This window comes from Pristiophorus japonicus, chromosome 5 (assembly GCF_044704955.1).
Source record: "Pristiophorus japonicus isolate sPriJap1 chromosome 5, sPriJap1.hap1, whole genome shotgun sequence".
Classification (NCBI taxonomy): Eukaryota; Metazoa; Chordata; class Chondrichthyes; family Pristiophoridae; genus Pristiophorus; species Pristiophorus japonicus.
The window spans coordinates 275,849,064-275,870,720 of NC_091981.1; the positions used below are offsets into that span (position 1 = coordinate 275,849,064).

The following is a 21,657-nucleotide window of genomic DNA, read 5'->3' on the forward strand; positions in this document are numbered from 1 at the left end:
GCAGTGGGGCTAGCAAGGGTGGGGACACTTTCGGTGCATGGGAGATATTGTACATTACTTGCTTTGATTGGCAGCTATCGCACTTGTGGTGTTCCCATGCTTGTTGTAGGGCACACTGATTTCTATCCACCAGAAGTAAGATCTGCAAGTGCTCTTGGGTCTTGGACATAACTAGACCAGTCATTGCTTCAGTGGCCTCCAGAACCTCGGTCCAGAAGGGGTGGAGGCTGGGCATAACAAAGTAGTGTGTAGGAACATATCTTGTGGCTACAATTCTTTCCAATCATCCATCTGCACAGATCACGCGAATGTTTCTAAATCTGTGTTGGGCAAAAGATAGGAGTTGAGGGTACTGAGTTGAGCTTCTCTTATCTGTTGCAACTAGAGGTTGTGAAGGTCAGTCTCCAAAGTTCTTCCAGTCTAAGTCACATTCCCAGGGGCCACATATATTTTTGATGCCATCTGGTGCAGAAGTAGATAATATTGAGTTATGTGGGATGGATGGGGAGGGGGGAGTTGGGCATCCTGGATAGCACACCTGAAATTAGAGGCTAGGTAACTTTCCAAGGTTGTAGCAGAGTGCTGTCTGTGGCTGTGGTCCTTTGCCTGGAGGTTCCCTTTCTTCTCCTAGCCCGGTTATTCCTCTCTGTACTGACTCCTTAACCCTTCCACTGGTTTGCCACATAGCTCAGCGATTCCAAGATAGCATCGTTGATTCCCCTCCCCTCCTTACCCATGCCTCACTGAGACATGTGGCTACAGTCTGGGTAAGAAATCTCTTCCTTGGCATTGGAAAAAATTAAATGACCACAATCCATTTCTCCTTTCTCCTCTTTAGATATTTTGATTCAGCAAATAAGTGGCAACATCCCTAATCACTGACATGTGTGTTGAGTGCTTCAATGCATTTGGGTGGCTTGTGCAGATCTTGAATAGAACTTTCATCTACTGATTATCAGCTTGGAATGGCATTCCTCTGGGCATCACAGTCTCCATGTTTTGCAAGAGAGAACTGGCAACCTTGGGGTTCTCAAAAGGGAATGGGAATCTTGTCAGGGTACAATTATTCAATACTCTTGCTTTAATGCCAAAGGTGTTGCACCTCCATAGGAAAGGTTGGTGAAAATGGAAAACCAGTGTCTGTGGAAACACAGTTGGCTCTTGTTCAGGCCACGATGATTTACTTTGCTCGGACGTTGCAGACTCCAAACTACTTTAGTGTGTTTCAGATTCAATAACATGAGGGCAAGTGTCCTGTGGACTCTAGATAAAGTCAGTTGACAAGGTTCAGTACAGATCATAGGGTTTTCTGGATGAAGGGAATAGGTCTCTTTTTTCCAAGGGTCCTCAAGGACCAAAGATGCAGATGTTGATCCAATGTCCTTCATTATCAAAGATAATTTTTGCAGTTAGCTTCTGTTCAATAGGTTGGTCACTTGGATGCTGATTTCCGTAATGTCTCTATCTCCTTCCCTAGCACCTCCAAGAGGTCCTCTGCTGGGGTGTTTAGTGTTAATATATATGGACTTCCACAAACTTTTGAGAGGATTTGTAAAGAAGTCATAAGTGTTGTGTATATGTAAAGCATGCACTCCCATGTTCCGCCACCAGGGACTGCATCCCCTGAAGTCGCAAGGGATCCCAGCATCCCTTGGGAGCACTGTATATAAGCCGGCCGCCAAGGCCCGTTTCTCACTCTGGAGTGTCTTAATAAAGACTGAGGTCACTGTTACTTTAACCTCCCTGTGTGCAGTCTCATCTGTGTTAGGAACACAATAACTGGTGACGAGTATACGAAGCCAACGCAAAGATGCAGCAAACTATGGGCATACTGGAGAAGTTCTTGGAGGATGAGGACTGGGAAGCCTATGTTGAACGGCTAGACCAGTACTTTGTAGCCAACGAGCTGGACGGAGAAGGAAGCGCTGCAAAAAGGAGAGTGATCCTCCTCACGGTCTGCGGGGCACCGACCTACAGCCTCATGAAGAATCTTCTGGCTCCGGTGAAACCCACAGATAAGTCATATGAGGAGCTGTGTACACTGGTTCGAGAGCATCTTAACCCGAGGGAGAGCGTGCTGATGGCGAGGTATCGGTTCTACGCGTGCCAGCGATCTGAAGGTCAAGAAGTGGTTGCAGGGTGGCCAAGACTGGGAATTAAACATACAGCGATATCTGACGATTCGAGGATTCGAGGATATCTGACGATGGGGGATTTTAACCTACATATCGATTGGTCAAATCAAATCGCACGGGATAGCCTGGAGGAGGAATTCATAGAATGCATTCGGGATTGTTTCTCAGAACAGTATGTTACATAACCTACAAGAGAGCAAGCTCGTAGGTTATGTAACATACTGTTCTGAGAAATCTGGTCCTGTGTAATGAGACAGGAATAATAAACGATCTCCTAGTAAAAGATCCTCTCGGAATGAGTGATCACAGTATGGTTGAATTTGTAATACAGATTGAGGGTGAGGAAGTAGTGTCTCAAACGAGCGTACTATGCTTAAACAAAGGGGACTACAGTGGGATGAGGGCAGAGTTGGCTGAAGTAGACTGGGAACACAGACTAAACGGTGGCACAATTGAGGAACAGTGGAGGACTTTTAAGGAGCTCTTTCATAGTGCTCAACAAAAATATATTCCAGTGAAAAAGAAGGGCGGTAAGAGAAGGGATAACCAGCCGTGGATAACCAAGGAAATAAAGGAGAGTATCAAATTAAAAACCAATGCGTATAAGGTGGCCAAGGTTAGTGGGAAAATAGAAGATTGGGAAAATTTTAAACGACAGCAAAGAATGACTAAGAAAGCAATAAAGAAAGGAAAGATAGATTACGAAGGTAAACTTGCGTAAAAGATAAAAACGGATAGTAAAAGCTTTTACACATATATAAACCGGAAAAGAGTGACTAAAGTAAATGTTGGTCCCTTAGAAGATGAGAAGGGGGATTTAATAATGGGAAATGTGGAAATGGCTGAGACCTTAAACAATTATTTTGCTTCGGTCTTCACAGTGGAAGACACAGAAACCATGCCAGAAATTGCTGGTCACAGGAATGTGGGAAGGGAGGACCTTGAGACAATCACTATCATTAGGGGAGTAGTGCTTGACAGGCTAATGGGACTCAAGGTAGACAAGTCCCCTGGTCCTGATGAAATGCATCCCAGGGTATTAAAAGAGATGGCGGAAGTTATAGCAGATGCATGTGCTATGATCTACCAAAATTCTCTGGACTCTGGGGAGGTACCAGCGGATTGGAAAGCAGCTAATGTAACGCCTCTGTTTAAAAAAGGGGGCAGACAAAAGGCAGGTAACTATAGGCCGGTTAGTTTAACATCTGTAGTGGGGAAAATGCTTGAAACTATTCAGGAAGAAATAGTGGGACATCTTGATAGGAATAGTGCAATCAAGCAGATGCAGCATGGATTCATGAAGGGGGAATCATGTTTAACTAACTTACTGGAATTCTTTGAGGATATAATGAGCATGGTGGATAGAGGTGTACAGATGGATGTGGTATATTTAGATTTCCAAAAGGCATTCGATAAGGTGCCACACAAAAGGTTACTGCAGAAGATAAAGGTACGCGGAGTCAGAGGAAATGTATTAGCATGGATCGAGAATTGGCTGGCTAACAGAAAGCAGAGAGTCGGGATAAATGGGTCCTTTTCGGGTTGGAAATCGGTGGTTAGTGGTGTGGCACAGGGATTGGTGCTGGGACCACAACTGTTTACAATATACTTAGATGAGCTGGAAGAGGGGACAGAGTGTAGTGCAACAAAATTTGCAGATGACACAAAGATTAGTGGGAAAGCGGGTTGTGTAGAGGACACAGAGAGGCTGCAAAGAGATTTGGATAGGTTAAGCGAATGGGCTAAGGTTTGGCAGATGGAATACAATGTCGGAAAATGTGAGGTCATCCACCTTAGGAAAAAAAAACAGTAAAAGGGATTATTATTTGAATGGGGAGAAATTACAACATGCTGCGGTGCAGAGCGACCAGGGGGTCCTTGTGCATGAATCCCAAAAAGTTAGTTTGCAGGTGCAGCAGGTAATCAGGAAGGCGAATGGAATGTTGGCCTTCATTGCGAGAGGGATGGAGTACAAAAGCAGGGAGGTCCTTCTGCAACTGCATAAGGTATTGGTGAGGCCGCACCTGGAGTACTGCGTGCAGTTTTGGTCACCTTACTTAAGGAAGGATATACTAGCTTTGGAGGGGGTAGAGAGACGATTCACTAGGCTGATTCCGGAGATGAGGGGGTTACCTTATGATGATAGATTGAGTAGACTCCGGGTCTTTACTCGTTGGAGTTCAGAAGGATGAGGGGTGATCTTATAGAAACATTTAAAATAATGAAAGGGATAGACAAGATAGAGGCAGAGAGGTTGTTTCCACTGGTCGGGGAGACTAGAACTTGGGGGCACAGCCTCAAAATACGGGGGAGCCAATTTAAAACCGAGTTAAGAAAGAATTTCTTCTCCCAGAGGGTTGTGAATCTGTGGAATTCTCTGCCCAAGGAAGCAGTTGAGGCTAGCTCATTGAATGTATTCAAGTCACAATTAGATAGATTTTTAACCAATAAGGGAATTAAGAGTTATGGGGAGCGGGCGGGTAAGTGGAGCTGAGTCCACGGCCAGATCAGCCATAATCTTGTTGAATGGCGAAGGAGGATCGAGGGGCTAGATGGCCTACTCCTGTTCCTAATTCTTATGTTCTTATGTAAGTGGCGAGCTACGTCGCCGAGCTAAGGCGACTTGCAGGACAATGCGAGTTTGATGGCTACCTGGAGCAGATGCTCAGAGACTTTTTTGTACTGGACACTGGCCATGAGACCATCCTACGAAAACTTTTGACTGTAGAGACACCGACCCTCAGTAAGGCCATTGCGATAGCACAGGCGTTTATGTCCACCAGTGATAACACCAAACAAATCTCTCAGCACACAAGTGCTAGCAATGTTCATAAATTAACTGGAACTGTGTTTGTGAGCAGAAATGTACAAGGCAGAAACCACGAGTCTGCAACTGCCAGCAGACCTCAGGTGATCCAGATGACTCAGAGTCCGCAATAAAGGATGAATGCAACGCAATTCACACGTTGTTGGCGTTGTGGAGGCTTCCATTCAGCCTATTCATGCCGCTTCAAAGGGTATGTTTGCAAGAGCTGAGGCACAATGGGGCACCTCCAACGAGCTTGCAGACGAACTGCAAGCTCTGCAAAACCTGCTAACCACCACATGGCAGAGGAAGATCGGTCCATGGTGGATCAAAGCAATTTCGAGCCTGAGAGAGAGGAGGCAGATGCTGAAGTACACGGGATGCACACATTTTCGATGAAATGTCCACCTATAAAGCTAAACGTAAAATTGAATGGCTTACCTGTAGCCATGGAACTGGGCACTGGCGCTAGCCAGTCCATCATGAGTAAAAAGATGTTTGAGAGACTGTTGTGCAACAAGGCACTCAGACCAGGCCCCGAGCCCCATCCACACGAAACTGAGAACGTACTCTGTCCTGTGCAGCGCCATGGTCAAGGTCATCTACGAAGGCACGGTGCATGAACTGCCACTCTGGATTGTCCCGGGCGATGGCCCCACACTGCTTGGAAGGAGCTGGCTGGGCAAAATCGACTGGAACTGGGATGACATCCGAGAGCTATCACATGTCGATGAGGCTTCATGTACCCAGGTTCTTAACAAATTTCCTTCCTTTTTGAGCCAGGCATTGGAAACTTTTCCAGGGCGAAGGTGCGGATCCACTTGGTCCCAGAGGCACGACCCATTCACCACAAGGCGCGAGCGGTACCTTACATGATGAGGGAGAGAGTGAAAATCGAACTGGACAGACTGCAACACGAGGGCATCATCTCCCCAGTGGAATTCAGTGAGTGGGCCAGTCAGATTGTTCCAGTACTCAAAAGTGATGGTCAGGATTTGCGGCGATTATAAAGTAATTATTAATCGTTTCTCACTACAGGACCAATACCCGCTACCTAAGGCAGACGACCTATTTGCGACGCTGGCAGGAGGCAAGACGTTCACCAAGCTCGATCTGACTTCGGCCTACATGACGCAGGAGCTGGAGCAGTTTTCGAAGGGCCTCACCTGCATCAACATGCGCAAGGGACTGTTCATCGACAACAGATGCCCATTTGGAATTCAGTCGGCTGCAGCAATCCTCCAGAGAAACATGGAGAGCCTACTCAAGTCGGTACCACGCACGGTGGTTTTTCAGGACGACATATTGGTCATGGGTCGGGACACCGTCGAGCACCTACAAAACCTGGAGGAGGTCCTCCAGCGACTGGATCGCGTACGGCTGCGGCTGAAGAGGTCGAAATGCGACTTCATGGCAACAGAAGTGGAGTTTTTGGGGAGAAAGATCGCGGCGGACGGCATTCGGCCCACAGACGCCAAAACAGAGGCTATCAGGAATGCGCCCAGGCCACAGAACGTCACGGAGCTGCGGTCCTTCCTGGGACTCAACTATTTTGGTAACTTCCTACCGGGGTTAAGCACCCTCTTAGAGCCCCTACATGTGTTATTGCATTAAGGTGAGAACTGGGTATGGGGAAAAAATCAAGTAATTGCTTTTGAGAAAGCCAGAAACATTTTATGCTCCAACAAGCTGCTTGTATTGTATAACCCGTGTAAGAGACTTGTGCTAGCATGTGATGCGTCGTCGTACGGAGTCGGGTGTGTATTACAACAAGCCAACGTTGCAGGGAAGTTGCAACCTGTCGCATATGCTTCCAAAGCTTGTCTAAGGCCAAGAGAGCCTACAGCATGATTGAGAAAGAGGCATTAGTGTGTGTGTGTGTGTGTGTGTGTGTGTGTGTGTGTGTGTATGTGTGTGTGTGTGTGTTCGGGATAAAGAAAATGCATCAGTACCTGTTTGGCCTCAAATTTGAGCTGGAAACCGATCACAAGCCCCTCATATCCCTGTTCACAGAAAACAAGGGGATAAATACTAAAGCCTCAGTCCACATACAAAGGTGGGCATTCGTGCTATCAGCGTATAACTATACCATCCGTCACAGGCCAGACATCGAGAACTGTGTGGATGCTCTCAGTCGGCTACCATTGCCCACCGCAGGGCTGGAAATGGCGCAGCCTGCAAACTTGTTGATGGTGGCACAGCCCGCACTTGTTGATGGTCATGGAAGGGTTTGAAAATGATAAATCACCTGTCACGGCCCGCCAGATTAGGACTGGGACCAGCCAAGATCCTCTGCTGTCCCTAGTAAAAAAACTGTGTACTGCATGGGAGCTGGGCCAGCATCCCCGTTGAAATGCAAGAGCTAATCAAGCCATTCCAGCGGCGAAAGGACGAGCTGTCCATTCAGGTAGACTGCCTGTTGTGGGGTAACCACGTAGTGCTACCCAAAAAGGGCAGGGAGACGCTCATCTCGGATCTCCAGAGCACACACCCGGGTATAGTAATGATGAAAACGATAGCCAGATCTCACGTGTGGTGGCCCGGTATTGACTCTGACTTCGAGTCCTGTGTACGGCAATGCAGCGTGTGTGCTCAGTTGAGCAACGCGCCCAGAGAGGCACCACTAAGTTTGTGGTCCTGGCTCTCCAGACCATGGTCGAGGATCCATGTCGACTATGCGGGCCCGTTTCTCGGTAAAATGTTCCTGGTGGTGGTGGATGCTTTTTCAAAATGGATTGAATGTGAAATAATGTCGGGAAGCACCGCCACCATTGAAAGCCTGAGGGCCATGTTTGCCACCCACGGCCTGCCTAATATACCGGTCAGTGACAACGGGCCATGTTTCACCAGTGCCGAATTTAAAGAATTCATGACCCGCAATGGGATCAAACATGTCACCTCGGCCCCGTTTAAACCAGCCTCCAATGGGCAGGCAGAGCTGGCAGTACAAAACAATCAAACAGAGCCTTAAACGAGTCACAGAAGGCTCACTCCAAATCCGCCTGTCCCGAGTACTGCTCAGCTACCGCATGAGACCCCACTCGCTCACAGGGGTGCCCCCGGCTGAGCTACTCATGAAAAGGACACTTAAAACCAGACTCTCGCTGGTTCACCCCAACCTGCATGATCAGGTAGACAACGGACAAATTTGCAGAAAGCACCTGGACCAAACGAGGCTGCGGTTCACAGACTGCCCTGAACCTCCCACAGCAGACACCACCTTTTTCGAGCCCACAACACAAACCCAAAGGATCAACGACACCACCCCGGATGAGGAAATTGAACCCATCATGCCCAACAGCCCAGCAAGGCTAGGCTCACCCAGCAGCCCTGCAGGGCCAACAACGTGCCAGCCCAGCGAGGGCACAGCCAACACATCAGAGCAGACATTTGTACTGAGGCGATCCACCAGGGTAAGAAAGGCTCCTGACCGCCTCACCTTGTAAATAGTTTTCACTTTGTCTTTGACAGGGGGGGGGGCCGGGGGGAGGGGGAGTGATGTTGTGTATCTGTAAAGCATGCACTCCCATGTTCCGCCACCAGGGAGCGGATCCCCTGAAGTCCCAAGGGATCCCAGCATCCCTTGGGAGCACTGTGTATAAGCCGGGACCTAAGGCCTGTTCCTCACTCTGGAATGTCTTAATAAAGACTGAGGTCACTCTTTCTTTAATCTTCCTGTGTGCAGTCTCATCTGTGTTAGGAACACAATAATAAGAACATAAGAAATAGGAACAGGAGGAGGACATACGGCTGCTCAAGCCTGCTCCACCATTCAATATGATGGCTGATCTGATCATGGACTCAGCTCCACTTCCCCGCCCACTCCCCATAACCCCTTATTCCTTTATAGTTTAAGAAACTGTCTATTTCTGTCTTAAATTGATTCAATGTCCCAGCTTCCAAAGCTCTCTCAGACAGCAAATTCCACAGATTTACAACCCTCTGAGAGAAACAATTTCTCCTCATCGCTGTTTTAAATGGGCTGCCCCTTATTCTAAGATCATGCCCTCTACTGCCAGTTTCCCCCATTTGTGGAAACATCCTCTCTACATCCACCTTGTCAAGCTCCCTCATAATCTTATACATTCCGACAAGATCACCTCTCATTCTTCTGAATGCCAATGAGTAGAGGCCCGACCTACTCAACCTTTCCTCATAAGTCAACCCCCTCATCCCCGGAATCAACCTTATGAACATTCTCTGAACTGCCTCCAAAGCAAGTATATCCTTTTATAAATATGGATACCAAAACTGCATGCAGTATTCCAGGTGTGGCCTCACCAATACAGTATTAAATGCTGCAGCTACATCACTCATTTTACGTCTCGGTTTGTACGCTTCCCCTGAATCTCGTCCCTGTAATTCTTTTGATAGAATTGTTTAAACATTTTTCATTTAACTTTTCCATTTCTGGTGGGCACCACCGGGGTAATTGTAACTCCGTTAAATTTAGAATAACCGACGCTACTTCATAATATACAGAATTATACAACATTTTCCCTGTTGGGATTAACACCAGCCCGTTCTTAGGCCCGGGTTTTAGGACAGGACATGGAATTTCTTGGTTTGGAATCTCCAGCATTTTAGGGAGAGGTTTTAATTTGCTCATGATCAGCTCGGTTGCATTGACTGTTTTTGCAGGGTTGAAAGTCACACAGGAATCAAAACCCTGCGTCCAATTCATTACTGACCCAGAATCCTGCCATTGCCTTTTAAAGACAATCTCCACACCTCCCCTGCACTTGTGGCTAGATCCAACCACACAGACATAAATCCCTTGTTCCTCCTTCCACCACTTTTCCCAACACAATTTAGCCCCTTTAGTTCCTGTGGTTTGCCTGTTTGAACTATTACCCAGTTTCTCCCACTCTGTGGATGCATTAGTTTTTCCCCTGTCTGTTTTCCGTAACCACCACCATCCTCCATGGGGGTAATCCCTTTACATTCCAGACAAATTCGTCTACCCTCTCTCACCCGTACCTTCCTGGTCGTGATGTTTAGCCTGGGACAGGATAAGGACACCTCTCCAAGTTTGTTTCCAGTTTGTCTGGAGTACTTAGTCGAATTTGACCCTAACCACCCTGGCCAACTCCCAGTGTGCTCTTTTTGCTCCGTATGGCTCCCCTTTGAGCTACAGTGGGGCTGGTTCCTCCCAAGGTTCTGTGCTGTAGCCCCAGCTGTTTACATTGTACATTAATGATTTAGACGAGGGGATTAAATGTAGTATCTCCAAATTTGCGGATGACACTAAGTTGGGTGGCAGTGTGAGCTGCGAGGAGGATGCTATGAGGCTGCAGAGTGACTTGGATAGGTTAGGTGAGTGGGAAAATGCATGACAGATGAAGTATAATGTGGATAAATATGAGGTTATCCACTTTGGTGGTAAAAACAGAGAGACAGACTATTATCTGAATGGTGACAGATTAGGAAAAGGGGAGGTGCAACGAGACCTGGGTGTCATGGTACATCAGTCATTGAAGGTTGGCATGCAGACGGTTAAGAAAGCAAATGGCATGTTGGCCTTCATAGCGAGGGGATTTGAGTACAGGGGCAGGAAGGTGTTGCTACAGTTGTACAGGGCCTTGGTGAGGCCACACCTGGAGTATTGTGTACAGTTTTGGTCTCCTAACTTGAGGAAGGACATTCTTGCTATTGATGGAGTGCAGCGAAGGTTCACCAGACTGATTCCCGGGATGGCGGGACTGACATATCAAGAAAGACTGGATCAATTGGGCTTGTATTCACTGGAGTTCAGAAGAATGAGAGGGGATCTCATAGAAACGTTTAAAATTCTGACGCGTTTAGACAGGTTAGATGCAGGAAGAATGTTCCCAATGTTGGGGAAGTCCAGAACCAGGGGTCACAGTCTAAGGCCATTTAGGACCGAGATGAGGAGAAACTTCTTCACCCAGAGAGTGGTGAACCTGTGGAATTCTCTACCACAGAAAGTTGTTGAGGCCAATTCACTAAATATATTCAAAAAGGAGTTAGATGTAGTCCTTACTACTAGGGGGATAAAGGGGTGTGGCGAGAAAGCAGGAATGGGGTACTGAAGTTGCATGTTCAGCCATGAACTCAATGAATGGCGGTGCAGGCTCGAATGGCCGAATGGCCTACTCCTGCACCTATTTTCTATGTTTCTATGTAGCTACAAGACTTCCTGCTTTTATACTCCATGCACTTTGCAATAAAGGCCAAGATACTATTGGCCTTCCTGATCATTTACTGTACTGCATACTATCCTTTTGTGTTTCATGCATAAGTACCCCCAGGTCCCGCTGTACTGCGGCACTTTGCAATCTTTCTCCATTTAAATAATAATTTGCTCTTTGATTTTTTTTCTGCCGAAGTGCATGACCTCACACTTTCCAACAGTATACTCCAAATTTTTGCCCACTCACTCAGCCTGTCTATGTCCTTTTGCAGATTTTGTGTGTCCTCCTCACACATTGCTTTTCCTCCCATCTTTATATCGTCAGCAAACTTGGCTATGTTACACTCAGTTCCTTCTTCCAAGTTGTTAATATAGATTGTAAATAGTTGGAGTCCCAGCACTATTCCCTGTGGCACCCCACTAGTTACTGGTTGCCAAACAGAGAATGAACCATTTATCCCAACTCTCTGTTCCCTGTTAGTTAGCCAATCCTCTATCCATGTTAATATATTACCCCCAACCCCGTGAACTTTTATCGTGTGCAGTAACCTTTTATGTGGCACCTTGTCAAATGCCTTCTGGAACTCCAAATACACCACATCCGCTGGTTCCCCTTTATCCACCCTGTTCGTTACATCCTCAAAGAATTCCAGCAAATTTGTCAAACATGACTTCCCCTTCATAAATCCATGCTGACTCTGCCTGACCAAATTTTGCTTTTCCAAATGTCCTGCTACTGCTTCTTTAATAATGAACTCCAACATTTTCCCAACCACAGATGATAGGCTAACTGGTCTATAGTTTCCTGCTTTTTGTCTGCCTCCTTTTTTAAATAAGGGCGTTACATTTGCATCCAGTCAATAGGTCTGTGTAGCTGCTTGGCCCCTACCTGGATCGCTCCTGGTTTCCAGGAGTACACTTTGTTGTAAGCACTGTCTCTTTAACCTGAAGATGCTGAGAAGGGAGGGAGTGGCTGGTAAATGGCTACTGCAGATGGGAGTGGAGGGGATTAGCTCGATGCTGCTGCAGCTTCACTTCACAGATAACTACTGGCTGGATCTGCTTGGCCAAGGATCGGGAGAAGAGGGAGGACTTCTTCACCTCCCCTTCCCTCAGAAGTAAATACAGTTGGGTACTTTGGCAAAGCTCCTTTTGTCCTTGCACTGCATCTCCTGCTGTCATGTCTCACACAAGGTCCCACACAAGGTCCCACACAAGAGATTAATGTGCAAATTTAAAGCACATGAGATTGGGGGTAGTGTGCTGATGTGGATTGAGAACTGGTTGGCAGACAGGAAGCAAAGAGTAGGAGTAAATGGGTACTTTTCAGAATGGCAGGCAGTGACTAGTGGGGTACCACAAGGTTCTGTGCTGGGGCCCCAGCTGTTTACATTGTACATTAATGATTTGGACGAGGGGATTAAATGTAGTATCTCCAAATTTGCGGATGACACTAAGTTGGGTGGCAGTGTGAGCTGCGAGGAGGATGCAATGAGGCTGCAGAGTGACTTGGATAGGTTAGGTGAGTGGGCAAATGCATGGCAGATGAAGTATAATGTGGATAAATGTGAGGTTATCCACTTTGGTGGTAAAAACAGAGAGACAGACTATTTCTGAATGGTGACAGATTAGGAAAAGGGGAGGTGCAACGAGACCTGGGTGTCATGGTACATCAGTCATTGAAGGTTGGCATGCAGGTACAGCATGTGGTTAAGAAAGCAAATGGCATGTTGGCCTTCATTGAGAGAGGATTTGAGTACAGGGGCAGGGAGGTGTTGCTACAGTTGTACAGGGCCACACCTGGAGTATTGTGTACAGTTTTGGTCTCCCAACTTGAGAAAGGACATTCTTGCTATTGAGGGAGTGCAGCGAAGGTTCACCAGACTGATTCCCGGGATGGCGGGACTGACCTATCAAGAAAGACCGGATCAACTGGGCTTGTATTCACTGGAGTTCAGAAGAATGAGAGGGGATCTCATAGAAACGTTTAAAATTCTGACGCGTTTAGACAGGTTAGATGCAGGAAGAATGTTCCCAATGTTGGGGAAGTCCAGAACCAGGGGTCACAGTCTAAGGATAGGGGGTAAGTCATTTAGGACTGACATGAGGAGAAACTTCTTCACCCAGAGAGTGGTGAACCTGTGGAATTCTCTACCACAGAAAGTTGTTGAGGCCAATTCACTAAATATATTCAAAAAGGAGTTAGATGAAGTCCTTACTACTAGGGGGATCAAGGGGTGTGGCGAGAAAGCAGGAATGGGGTACTGAGGTTGCCTGTTCAGCCATGAACTCATTGAATGATGGTGCAGGCTCGAAGGGCCGAATGGCCTACACTCCTGCACCTATTTTCTATGTTTCTATGTGACACCCAATGTTTACACTTACTTGCACTGAGTGGGAGATGAGTGGGGCAGGGGATGCGATTCTCCAGGTCCCAATCTCTTTTTTTGGGCTCCATAGCGATATTTTCTTTCTTTTTTTCACAAGGTGTGTTTGTTACAACCTAACTGGCTCACATTTTGCTGCTTTGTTCCATTTCTGGTATAGGATTTTGGGGAAACTGAACGGAGCTCTCTCCTCAAGCTGCTCCACTCCTAATGACACCGGAGGTACCCCTCCTAATTTCTCTAGCCTTTCAGTGATTTGCTCTCTTTGCTGCATTTGATTTGTCCTGGCCCAGTGGAGCTCTACCTTACCCAACAACTAGCTTTTCTAATGGCTAAAAGGGATATTTCATGCCTTTTAGCAATTTATTTCCTGTAATTAAACTAAGTGCTTTCTCAAGTGCAAAATGAATTTAGGTAAGCAAAAGTGTCCTCCTCACCAGCAAATTATTTAAAAACATCTTCCCAGCATACTCTGTCCCATGAAATAACTCCTTTATCTTCACTGACCTATATACATTTAGATTCCATTTACACATCATTAGTTCTCATCCAACAGCTGACATCATTCTCAGTCACTTGCCAGTTAAGTAACACTTCTATAAACCTTGAAGTTTTAACACACTTTATTTTAACTCCTTAATGCACATCTTCCTTTTCTCTAGTTTCCCTAGTTCTATTTTTAGCTTTTGCAAAAAGGTATCCATGGAGATGCAGTATAATGTGGATAAATGTGAGGTTATCCACTTTGGTGGCAAAAACACGAAGGCAGAATATTATCTGAATGGCGGCAGATTAGGAAAAGGGAAGGTGCAACGAGACCTGGGTGCCATGGTGCATCAGTCATTGAAAGTTGGCATGCAGGTACAGCAGGCGGTGAAGAAGGCAAATGGCATGTTGGCCATCATAGCGAGGGGATTTGAGTATAGGAGCAGGGAGGTCTTACTGCAGTTGTACAGGGCCTTTGTGAGGCCTCACCTGGAATATTGTGTTCAGTTTTTGTCCCCTAATCTGAGGAAGGATGTTCTTGCTATAGAGGGAGTGCAGCGAAGGTTTACCAGACTGATTCCCGGGATGGCAGGACTGACATATGAGGAGAGACTGGATCGACTGGGCCTGTATTCACTGCAGTTTAGAAGAATGAGAGGGGATCTCATAGAAACATATAAAATTCTGACGGGACTGGACAGGTTAGATGCAGAAAGAATGTTCCCGATCTTGGGGAAGTCCAGAACCAGGGGACACAGTCTAAGGCTAAGGGGTAAGCCATTTGGGACCGAGATGAGGAGAAACTTCTAACCTGTGGAATTCTCTACCACAGAGAGTTGTTGATGCCAGTTCATTGGATATATTCAAGAGGGAGTTAGATATGGCCTTTACGGCTAAAGGGATCAAGGGGTATGGAGAGAAAGCAGGAAAGGGGTACTGAGGTAAATGATCAGCCAGATCTTATTGAATGGTGGTACAGGCTCGAAGGGCCGAATGGCCTACTCCTGCACCTATTTTCTGTGTTTCTATGAGACAAGATACTTAGGCATGAGGAGTCCAATTCCGCCCTTCTTAATTCATTTCTCCAGAATGACACTAAACTTCTCCCAATGCTGTATCTAACTAATTCCAGGGTTTTTGCATCCAGCACTGCCTGGAAACCCATTCCAAGTATTCATTACTCTCTGCGTGAAGAAGAATTTCCCGATATCAGTCCTAAAATTATCTTTTACTGTTATCTTATACACCCGGAAAGACAACTTTAGACAGCAAGTATGATACAACAAAAGAGCTCCACTTGACTAAACCTAGGTCACAACGCATTCAACAAGCTGATTTCCCAAGGTGTAAACATTCACTAAAGATCTATGTCTCTCATGCTTCACCATCATATTGCATTGCTATAGGAATACATTGAGATTCTAATTTGAACTCAGGAAAAATCAACTTCTGTTTGTTACAAGCTGAAAGAGAATTGGTAGTCTTTAGTGCAAGTTTGAATGCAGATACTATCATTTTGATCACCCTGCTACAGTAAAGAATAAGAAATGATTTATTATTTCATCCAAGGCATCTTTCCAAGCCTACCTCTCAATTTATTTATTTTTTGAATTTATCTTCAAAGTGCAGAAAGTCGTTGAGTCCAGTTCGTTGGATATATTCAAAAGGGAGTTAATGTGGCCCTTACGGCTAAAGGGATCAGGGGGTATGGAGAGAAGGCAGGAGTGGGGTACTGAAGTTGCATGATCAGCCATTATCATATTGAATGGTGGTGCAGGCTCGAAGGGCCGAATGGCCTGCTCCTGCACCTATTTTCTATGTAACACGTACTCATGAAAGGGAAATAGTGTTTGACAAATCTAAGAGTTTTTTTGAGGTTGTAACTAGTAGAGTAGATAAGAGAGAACTAGTGGATGTAGTGTATTTTTATTTTAAAAATAATTTGATAAGATGCTATATAAGAGGTTATTACACAAAATGAGGGCTCATGGGATTGGGGATAATATATTAGGTTGGATTGAGGATTGGTTAATGGACAAAAAACAGAAAGTGTGAATAAACGGGTCATTTTCAGGTTGGCAGGCTGTAATTAGTGGGGTGCTGCAAGGATCAGTGCTTGAGCCTCAGCTGTTTACAATCCATATTAATAACTTAGATAAGGACAGAGTGTAATATATCCAAGTTTGCTGATACAGGTTGTGTGTCCGAAATCCAGAGCTCCAAAATTCGGAATGTTCCGGAGTCCGGACACCAGATCGATCTGTGGCGGGGTCATCCAGAAACCGGAAAATGTTCTGAAATCCGGACTCCCCCCGCCTCGGCGACCCGACTTCGCTCCGGCCCTCGGCGACCCGACCTCGCTCCAGCCCTCGGCAGCCCAACCTCGCCCTGGCCCTCGGCAGCCCAACCTCGCCCTGGCCCTCGGCAGCCCAACCTCGCCCTGGCCCTCGGCAGCCCAACCTCGCCCTGGCCCTCGGCGACCCGACCTCGCTCCAGCCCTCGGCAGCCCAACCTCGCTCCAGCCCTCGGCAGCCCAACCTCGCCCTGGCCCTCGGCAGCCCAACCTCGCTCCAGCCCTCGGCAGCCCAACCTCGCCCTGGCCCTCGGCAGCCCAACCTCGCCCTGGCCCTCGGCGGCCCAACCTCGCCCTGGCCCTCGGCAGCCCAACCTCGCCCTGGCCCTCGGCAGCCCAACCTCGCCCTGGCCCTCGGCGGCCCAACCTCGCCCTGGCCCTCGGCGGCCCGACCTCGCCCTGGCCCTCGGCAGCCCAACCTCGCCCTGGCCCTCGGCAACCCGACCTCGCCCTGGCCCTCGGCAGCCCAACCTCGCCCTGGCCCTCGGCAACCCGACCTCGCCCTGGCCCTCGGCGGCCCAACCTCGCCCTGGCCCTCGGCGGCCCGACCTCGCCCTGGCCCTCGGCAGCCCAACCTCGCCCTGGCCCTCGGCAACCCGACCTCGCCCTGGCCCTCGGCAGCCCAACCTCGCCCTGGCCCTCGGCAGCCCAACCTCGCCCTGGCCCTCGGCGGCCCAACCTCGCCCTGGCCCTCGGCGGCCCAACCTCGCTCCGGCCCTCGGCGGCCCGACCTCGCCCCGGCCCGACTTCGCCGCGACTTCGCCCGCTCCGGCCCTCAGCGGCCCGACCTTGCCGCGACTTCGCCCGCCCCGGCCCTCGGCGGCCCGACTTTGCCCCGGCCCCAACTCCCCCCTCTCCCCCTTACCTCAGTGGGCCGACCTCGCCCCCCCCCTTACCTCAGCTACCCGACCCCACCTACCTCGGCCCAGGCAAAGACGTTCCAAAATCCAGATATACCCGGAATCGAGAACGGCCTCGGTCCCGAGGTTTCCAGATTTCGGACGCTCAACCTGTAATACAAAGCTAGGTGGGAAAGTAAGCTGTGAGGAGGATGCAAAGAGGTAGCAAAGAGATATATAGACAGGTTAAACGAGTGGGTGAGAAAGTGGCAGATGGAATATAATGTGGAGAAATGTGAAGTTATCCACTATGGTACAAAAATAGAAAAGCAGCACAGGAAATGTTGCTATTCAGAGAGACCCGGGTGTCCTTGTACACAAATCACACAAAGTTAACATGCAGGTACAGCAAGCAATTAGGAAAGCAAATGGTATGTTAGCCTTTATTGCAAAAGGATTGGAGTACAAGAGTAAAGAACTCTTACTGCAATTATTAGGGCCTTGGTGAGACCACACCTGGAGTATTGTGTACAGTTTTGGTCTCCTTACTCAAGGAAGGATATACTTGCTTTGGAGCGAGTCCAACAAAGGTTCACTAGATTGATTCCTGAGATGAGGGGATTATCCTAGAAGGAGAGATTGAGTAGATTGGCCTATATCCCTTAGGGTTTTGAAGAATGAGAGGTGATCTCATTGAAACATGTAAAATTTTTAAGGGGCTTGACATAGTAGATTCTGGGAGGATGTTTCCCATGGCTGGAGTCTCGAACTAGGGGTCAGTCTCAGAAGAAGGGTTCGGCCATTTAAAACTGAGATGAAGAAAATGTCTTCACTCAAAGGGTTGTCAATCCTTGGAATTCTCTACTCCAGAGAGCTATGGCTGTTTAGTCATTGACTATATTCAAGATGGAGATCGATAGATTTCTGGATCCTAAGGGAATCAGGGATTAGAATTAGGGATAGGGCAGGAAAGTGGAGTTGAGGTCGAAGATCAACCATTAATTGATTGAAAGGTGGAGCAGGCTCGAAGGGCTGAATGTACGATCACAGGTACACTCGTGTGTTTTTTTTTTAAATTCAATCACAGAATGTGGCCATTGCTGACAAGGTGATCATTTATTGCCCATTCCTAATTGTCCTCGAGGTGGTGGTGCTGAGCCGCATTCTTAAACACCTCCATCACCTATCCTCTTAGCCTTCTTGTTCTAATAAAAGAGTTTCCGTTTCTCTGGTCTCAGCTTTGACCACCTGGTATCATCTAAAATTATAGGATTTGTTGTAATTATATTGGGGTTTAATACTGATGTTTAGTCCTTAAATATTTTATAATTCTTTGATTACCCAGTTGGATACAGCCTAAACCTCAAACTGAACCAAACCTTTTCATTTTACAGCAGGTATGATAAATATTTTTGTGTGTTCAAGTGTTATACTCACCACTGGAATACAATGGGTTACTCCATCGCCACTGTCAATCACTATGCCCGTTAATGTTCGTTTTCCCACCTGCCGTGAGGTCCAGGAAGCAGCTAAGGCTAGCACAGCCTGCAATTTAAAGTGAGTCCTAAAAAATTACACATTGTTATAATATATGTAATACAATTTTCCCCCCATTTCTTGAGTCATTTTTTTTAGGAACTTGAGAGAAAATATAACTATTCCACATTCTATTTTGAAATTCTAAAAGTGCTACATTAAAGAGAACGTACCTTGTACTGAATTGTCCAACAATGTTGAAAGAAAGACTTGCATCTATATTGCCCCTTTCTCCTCCTCAGCAAGGCCCAAGGCACTTTCGCAACAAACAAATTATTTTTTGAAATGCAGCCGCTGCTTTATAGGCAAACGCAACAGACAATTTACACACCGCTAAGTCCAACAAGCAGCAATGAAGTGAATGGGCAGTTCATTTGATTTTTGAAGTATTGGCTGAGGGATGAATGTTGGCCAGGACAACAGGAGAACTTCCTACTTCATCTTTGGAAAAAGTGCCATGGGATCTTTTCATCCACCTGAACAGGCAGACAGGACCCTTGGTTTCATATTTCATGCAAAAGACAGGCGTTAACAGGGAAATTTCTGTGCACTTTTGTCCTGGTGTATGTTTCAGAAATGCTCGTCAGAGGCAGCCTGGGAGGAGATATTTATTAATACCTGTGCAACTCTTGCTCCTGTAACACCATGAAGTTTTTCCCACTATTCCTTCACTGGGGATTGTGGTTAGCAATGGACTTGATTTTCTCCACTTGTCAGGCGTTGAATTTATACACAAAATGCCCACTTGCACGCTGCATGCAATCAGCAGGTCTACAGCATAAAACAGTGGTGCCAAACAGCCCTACCTCAATCTTTATTATAATTAGGATTATGGACAACTCAGTAGGATATACTTTGCAACGACTCAATTAAATCAATTGAAGTATATAAATCTGTCCTGGACGTGTCGCAGATTTCTCTCTGGAATCATTGCAACCCCAGACCAAAAGAAAATATCTTTATTTTGCAAGAGATTGCATACTGTTTATTGTGAGTATTTCGACTGAATCTGGATAATTAATTTCTTTCATGTGAGTTGTGGATAATATTTCCAGCTTTAATAATGGATACTACATTTTTTTTTAAAGTAGAAAATTTGATTGGCCTATTTTAAAACTTTTCATTTAATTATGTCAAGTCCATATTCCTTGAACATTTTTAGTGAACTCTCAAATAATTACTGATACCTCGTCGTTATTACTTTTTCTCAGTATCTTTTATTTACCAATTCATAACAGACCTATTTTCAAAGTAAAACTTTATGATTTCAGTGATCAATATTGAATAGCATGTGAATAATGTATATTATGGGTCACTGAAATCAGTAACACACAAGAAGTATTCTTATATTTAGCATGGGTTCTCTTTTTCAGCAAAGTTCACTATTAATTTACTATAAATATTAAATGCAGTAATTATGGCTTACACAGAATTTGTAGCACTGAAACAGGCCATTCGGCCCAACTGGTCTGAGCCGGTGTTTATGACTATGTTTATGCTCCACCCGAGCCTCCTCCCACTCTTCGTCATCTAACCCCATCAGCATATCCTTCTATTCCTTTCTTCCCTCATCTGCTCGTCTAGCTTCCCCCTTAAATTCATCTGTGCTATTCGCCTCAACTACTCCATGTGGTAGCAAGTTCCACATTTTAACCACTCTCTGGGTATGTACGAGACTCAATTTTAAAATCTTGTGAACTCATTTTAAGACATTGGCAAATGACAATTCAAAGCCCTCACTAACACTTTAAAAAAATATTGCATTTGTAATAGTATTCCAAGAAAAATCTACTAATTAGAAGGATGTGGGAGTACATTTTGTGTGCCACTGCACCAGAATATTGCATTTCAGTTTCCATGGTTACAGGAGAAATCACTGAATTGGATAAATGAACATTTTTCCCCACTCTGTTCTCGTCATTCAGTCACAGTACCAGATCAAGAATAAAAAAATTGGGAACATATGGTAAAGGCAAAGGGCACTCAAACCAACAAACTTAACAGCAGCTTGATCACATCTACTGTAGTCCTCAAAGTCCCTACCTCAACGTTCACAATAACTAATCTGTTGAGCTCAGTTCTGCACCAATCCAGTTTCCATGTTCCTCATGTTAATTTCCAATATAAAAGAAGAAAACAAAATCATCTTATGGTATCTTTACAGTCACGCCCCGTTCCATGTTTCAGTAATTTCAAAGAATTTAATTCTATTTTTAGTAAGTATCGGGTTACAGTAGTTATCATCCTTCAAATTCAAATATCCAAGTGTCAGGAGTAAGGCAAGTCACCCACAAACAATAAAATCAGGGACTTTTCAACCACATCAAGTGGTCCTTTCTTTACTCTGTCCAATATACCTATTGCAGCCGAATGCTCACAAAGTGTAGAAGCGTACAAAAACTGTCCCTTGTTACTCTGAAATAAAACTGCCTCATAATAACAAAAGTGTATGATGTGCCTAATTACTAACAATGCTTTACTGCACCATCTCACGCTATGCATTTTTGTAGGCTGGCTTCAGTGACATTGATGAACGAGTGCCATAACCCTAAATTTGAGGACAGCTTGATGTTGTGAACGTGTGTGCTCCAAGGATTCAATTTAGCCTGCCAACGTTTATTAACCTTAACTTCTGACCCGTAACAACCATTGGAGAAAAAAGCCTGTCATACCATCTGCGCAAGCCAGATCTGACTAAATAGTGCAAGGACATACCGCTTGATTTGTAACAGTTTTTTTTCCCCATTACTTGATTGCTTAGACAAAAAAAAAATCAAAAATGTTCACAGAGGACACTGTTGAGTCAAGGTACACTGTAAAACAACTATTTTGGCCTCATTTTTAAAATTACTTTCTCCGTCCCCTCTCCCCGAAGTCACCCCATACAAACACACACACAAATGTGCACACTATATCCAGCCAAGAGGACTGGCAGGCAAGCTGCTTCCAAGTTTCTGCACA

General features: G+C 46.0%; 1 protein-coding gene across 2 annotated transcripts in view; it reads right to left on the bottom strand.

The window, feature by feature from the left end:
* Positions 1–21,657, bottom strand: part of LOC139264009 (actin-related protein 3B) — a 184,602-nt gene that overhangs the window by 73,612 nt on the left and 89,333 nt on the right. For both annotated transcript variants that reach the window (XM_070880112.1, XM_070880111.1), the window contains exon 6: positions 18,598–18,705. In XM_070880112.1, the coding sequence (XP_070736213.1) occupies positions 18,598–18,705 (108 nt within the window). The remainder of the gene's footprint in view (positions 1–18,597; positions 18,706–21,657) is intronic.